We start from the raw sequence: 5,000 nt of genomic DNA, 5'->3' as shown, positions 1-5,000 counted from the left end.
TTTTTTTTTTTTTTTTTAGTTTCGAAATAAATAAATCTTTCGCTCTATAATAAGGACCAATGTGTATTTATCTGTATATTTTATACATAGATAAATATCTACACTCTCACGTAAAAGTTAGGAAATGAAATTGTGCCGGACGAAACTGTTTCAAGAATTTAGAGGAAGCAAGAAAGCAACCCCTCCCGCAGTCTGAGATGAATTCGGAAAATCTTCTATTCTATTTCCATAATGAGACGTTTTCTTTCTTGTTCCTTTTTTTTTCTATAGGTTTTCTTCTTGTTTCTTTTTTAAACTTTACTGTTTGAGACGTTTTCTTTCTTTTCCCTTATTTCTATGTTTTTTTCTTGTTCCTTTCAACTTTACTGTTTGAGACGTTTTTCTTTTTCTTTCTTTCTATACATTTTTCTTTCTCTTTTTAAAATATTACAGTTTGAGACGCTTTTTTTTCTTTTCCCTTATATACGTTATTTTCTTTTGTGTCTTTTTGAAACTTTACAGTTTGAGACGTTTTCTTTCTTTTCCTTTCTTCCTAAACGTTTTTTGTTCCACTCTTAACTTTACGGTTTGAGACGGTTTATTTCTTCGTTCATTTTATAAAACTTCACCGATTGAGACGTTATTTTATATGAATATGAATATTAGTGCGAACTCTGGTGAAGCATAATTATAAAAATAATTTTTGACAGACGGTATATAGTACTCGTATATTTAATAACTGTATGTAACCACTCGTGGCTGGAATGATTACTTTAAAAGAAAATAAAAAGCAAGCAAACTTAAACTAGATCCACAGAAGTTTGGTATTGTTTAGATCAGGCGTCTCCAAAATTTGCGAACGGGGAGGGGCAAGCATATTGCTGACGTTTTAGAGCTACGCGGGCTAAAATTACAAATAAATAAATAAATAAATAAATAAATAAATAAAATAAAATAAAATAAAATAAAATAAAAAATGATGATGATGATAATGATGATAATAATAATAATAATAATAATAATAATAATAAGAAGAAGAAGAAGAAGAAGAAGAAGCCCCCCCCCCCAAGTTATACCAAAGAGCCGAGAAGGGTCAAGGAGGATGGAAAGACCGAGGAGGGAGCACTGGCCAGACCTCCGCTGGACAAATGCGAAGAGAATTGGGATATTGGGGAGGCTTAGTGCCACTCAAATTCCAGTATAAACCAATGGCCACTGCCAGCGAGAAATCAATAGTAAGAGGCTGTTGAGTGTTGCGATGGTGCGGAGGAGGGGAGAGCTGAGCTGGACGTATGGGGAGACTTGTTGTAACTCAGCTTCCAGAGAACACCACATCAGATCGTTTGCTGACTTGTGTGAAAGCTCCATGTGAGCCAATAATAATAATAATAATAATAATAATAATAATAATAATAATAATAATAATAAATTTTTTAATGATCTGGACATGTGTTATACTATTTTGCTCCTTAACTTTGCTTTTTTGGTGAAACTGGTTCTCCAAAACCTCATTCTTTTAATCATTTTCTGAAAAAAAAAAAAAAAAAAAAAAAACACCACACTACATTTCCATTAAAAAAAAAAGTATCTGGAATATTTTTATGTTTCCCATAAGAGCTCCACGGGCCACTTTAAAATCTTTGGTGGGACGGATCTAGCACGTGGGCCGTAGTTTGGTGACCCCTGGTTTAGATTCGCAAATAAAGACCAAAGGAAACTGCAAGAAGAAGAAAAAGTGTGTACACGAACGAATTACTATGGAGAAGGTTTCCAAAATAAACATTATTTCTTGACCAGTTCTATTGATCAACCAATCAACGTGAATAATCGATATAAATATAGTAAGTAACACTCAGCAATGGGTGACGGGTGGATGTGGTGGTGGTGGGGGGTATGCTGAAATTTGGTTGGTGCGATAGACGGCAAATCGGATTTGGCACCCAAAAAAAGAATAAAGGTCGCTTTTTAGCGTCACGAGAGCGAGAAGGGTGGGGGGGGGCGAAAAGGAAGAAAGATGGGAGTGAGATAAAAAAAAAAGGAAGGGAAAATAGAAGAGAGAAGAAGGAAATAAGAGAATGAGAGAGGAAAACGAGAGAGAGAGCGAGAGAAGAAAGTGAGTGAATAAGGAAAAGAGAAAGAAGAAGGAGGGAGGAGGATGGTAGAAAGCAAAAGAAAAGGAAAGGGAGAAAGAAAGTGAAATGGAGGGAGAAAGAAAAAGAGGAAATGAGAGAGAGAGAGAGAGAGAGAGAGAGAGAGAGAGAGAGAGAGAGAGAGAGAGAGAGAGAGAGAGAGAGAGAGATTGTCGTTGTCACTTCATTAAGTCTTTCTTTCTCTCTTTTTATCAGCGCGCTTTAAAGACGGGAAAACACGCGCACTTGGCCCGTGCGCACAGCAGCCACAAAAACCGCGTTTCACGCTGTTTGCCTTGTATTGTCGTCGAAGGAAACAGCGAAAGCTTGTTTGTTTTTCAATTCTCTCTTCTACTCAGCGCAACTACTTTTTTAGTCGACGTTCCGTTTATTTCCTCTCTCTATCTCAGCCCTTAAAAACTACTAATTCAGTTTAGCAGTAGTAGTACACATAGTAGTGGAAATACTACTTTTCATTTACTACCAATAAGAGGATCTACTACACGCAAACAAATTTGGAGAATTTCGCTTGCGTTCTCAACAGAGAAACTTCAATCTGCGAAGACGAGAAGAAGGGGGGGAAAGCGGACTTTAAAAAGCGGAAAGGTTTTACATGTTTACAGGCGACAAGGTAAGAAAAATATTTTACGATTTAAATTATTTATTTTGAAAATGTTTGTTATCGCTAGCAATTAAAATTTAAAAATTAACAAAAATATTACCACCCTCCCGCAATCGCATATTTTTGCTAGCTTATGAGCATAGTATCAAGACAAGCAAACATATACTACAATACCACCCCCCTTCTCTAAAGGTGGAGGCAATGCTGGCTGGCTGGCTGGGCTTATGACAATATAACATATACCTACATCTCAAAGGAGGAGATAATGCATTGGAGAACAGAACAGATACTATATTACCCCCTCCCTACACACACTCAGGGAAGTGACGATGGTCTAGTGGTTACCGATACGGACTGACGACTTGGGTGTCCTAAGTTTGAATCCAGTTCGTTCTACAAAAAAATCACTTTCACTTTAGATGTTGGCAACCTTCACGTGGTTTCTAGAGAGAATTCTGACTAGAAAAATGTTGGGAAAAATAATGCCAACAATAGAAGCTTCGGATTCATACGATATGATCACCCCCTCCCCCACATGCACACACACACACACACGCGCACGTGCGCACACAAAAGAGATAATGCCTAGGAGAGTGGCCTTATGAAAACAGAGGCTGAATTGAACATTGAAATATAACACAATAGTCTGAAATACTATGGTAAACTATATTGAATATTAAAAAAAAAAAAAAAAACAATATAATTATAGTTTTAACTTTAGACGAACCAACCGATACTTAATCTCCATTTATAATCTTTCTTTAAATCCCATTTTTTTATATACAAGGGAGTCATCACTTACCAAGGCCCTAAGGCCACTGGAGGATAAGGGTTAATGAGTGGTGGTTAATGAGACGTAGTAGTGATCATGAATCTTTATTCTTTCACTCTCTAAAAAATATCGACGTGTGTATATTTGTATATTTTATACATAAATAAATATCCATCCTGTCACGTAATAGTTAGTGAATAAAAATATGCCGGACGAAACTGTTTCAAAAATCTAGGGGAAGGGAGAAAGCAAATAGTGATGGAAATTGTGTAGAATTTAACTATTTAATGGAAGCGGCTCAACAAGAACTTGGTTATATTGTACTTGAAGAACATCATTTTTTTTTTTTTTTTTTTTACCAATTTATAATTAATTTATTTTTATTGATAAGAATTTAATTTAATTTAATGTTTCCGAACCGAATTTTTTTTTTTTTTTTTTTTTTTTTTTCATATATATAAGGATTGATGCTTTGGAAAATAATTTAGATTATTCGGACTTGGATTGGATTTTTTCACAACGTTTCGATTGATGTGACCACCGACTTTCTTCAGGTGCATCCTTTTGAATTTGGAAAGCTTCCAACTGAACTCGGAAATCTGTATAGAAATTTAGCACTGGACCCTCTTCTTAATCATTCCGTCAGCCATGGTCGAGTAAACGATTTTATGTAATTCTTACTTATTTGCAAGGATTAAAAAGACGGTCATTTACAATTGATTGTTGAACAGAGCGCTTAAGGATTCCTAAGTTTGAGCAAAAGGTTTTCAATTTCGAAAAGATGCCCCGGAAGAAATTCGGAGGCTACATCGGCTGAAACGTTATGCCCCCCCCCCAAAGAAAATCAATAGATATGTTTGTTTTTTTAATTAGTTTCAAATATGCAAAAATACTTTTGTATTTTCTAAACATAAAAAAACAAACAAAAAAAAACATAGTATTAAAAAAAATCTGTCCATATGTACAGAGTCAACGGATACTATTAATATTATCTAAGACAGGAATATTACTGTTAATGCATTTACTAACAAAAGTTGTTGGTAAAAAAAAAAAAAAGAACAGAAAAATACGGTTATTTTTATGAATTGAAAACACGTGAGTCCCCCTCTCTCCCCGCGCGTAAGAAAGCGTTTATTTTTAAAAGAAGGGCTGTATTCTCTTCTATTTTTAAGGAAGATGATTGCAAGAATAGTGGAATAATCATAGAATGAAACGAGCAAGTGTTGTTTGTAACCCAGACTACTACTATGCAGCAGCCCCTCCCCTTTTCCCCTGTGTGTAGTAGGAAAAGGTGAATGAATGGATTTGATGAATGAATGAATTATGATGGAGAGAAAGGAAAGAAAGAAATTGCGTGTTCTTTCAAATACGGAATTAATTATCGAAACAGACAAGAAGACTATTTTTATTCTCATTTATTTTTTTTTTTTTAATTCTATTTCGAAAACACACACGCACACAGAAAAGATAAATTAAAAACGTATCATGTAAAAGAAAT

At 34.9% G+C, this 5,000-nt stretch overlaps 2 protein-coding genes across 4 annotated transcripts in view; one reads left to right on the top strand and one right to left on the bottom strand.

Annotated features, from left to right (window-relative positions):
• LOC145246825 (cilia- and flagella-associated protein 300-like) overlaps positions 1-5,000 on the bottom strand; it is a 488,667-nt gene that overhangs the window by 200,636 nt on the left and 283,031 nt on the right. The gene's annotated exons all lie outside the window — the stretch shown is intronic.
• Positions 1-5,000, top strand: part of LOC145246827 (uncharacterized) — a 161,937-nt gene that overhangs the window by 109,133 nt on the left and 47,804 nt on the right. Inside the window, exon 1 of one of the 2 annotated variants that reach the window (XM_080108664.1) lies at positions 1,991-2,739. The exons of the other annotated variant lie outside the window; for it this stretch is intronic. Within the exon in view, the coding sequence (XP_079964790.1) occupies positions 2,722-2,739 (18 nt within the window). The 5' untranslated portion in view covers positions 1,991-2,721. Of the gene's footprint in view, positions 1-1,990; positions 2,740-5,000 lie in introns of those variants that run through there. 2 annotated transcript variants of the gene reach the window in all.

This window comes from Euprymna scolopes, chromosome 24 (assembly GCF_053919585.1).
Source record: "Euprymna scolopes isolate OS-2025 chromosome 24, ASM5391958v1, whole genome shotgun sequence".
NCBI classification, from domain to species: Eukaryota; Metazoa; Mollusca; class Cephalopoda; order Sepiida; family Sepiolidae; genus Euprymna; species Euprymna scolopes.
Note: the sequence above shows the minus strand (reverse complement) of the source record. Positions and strands in the feature narration are given on the sequence as shown.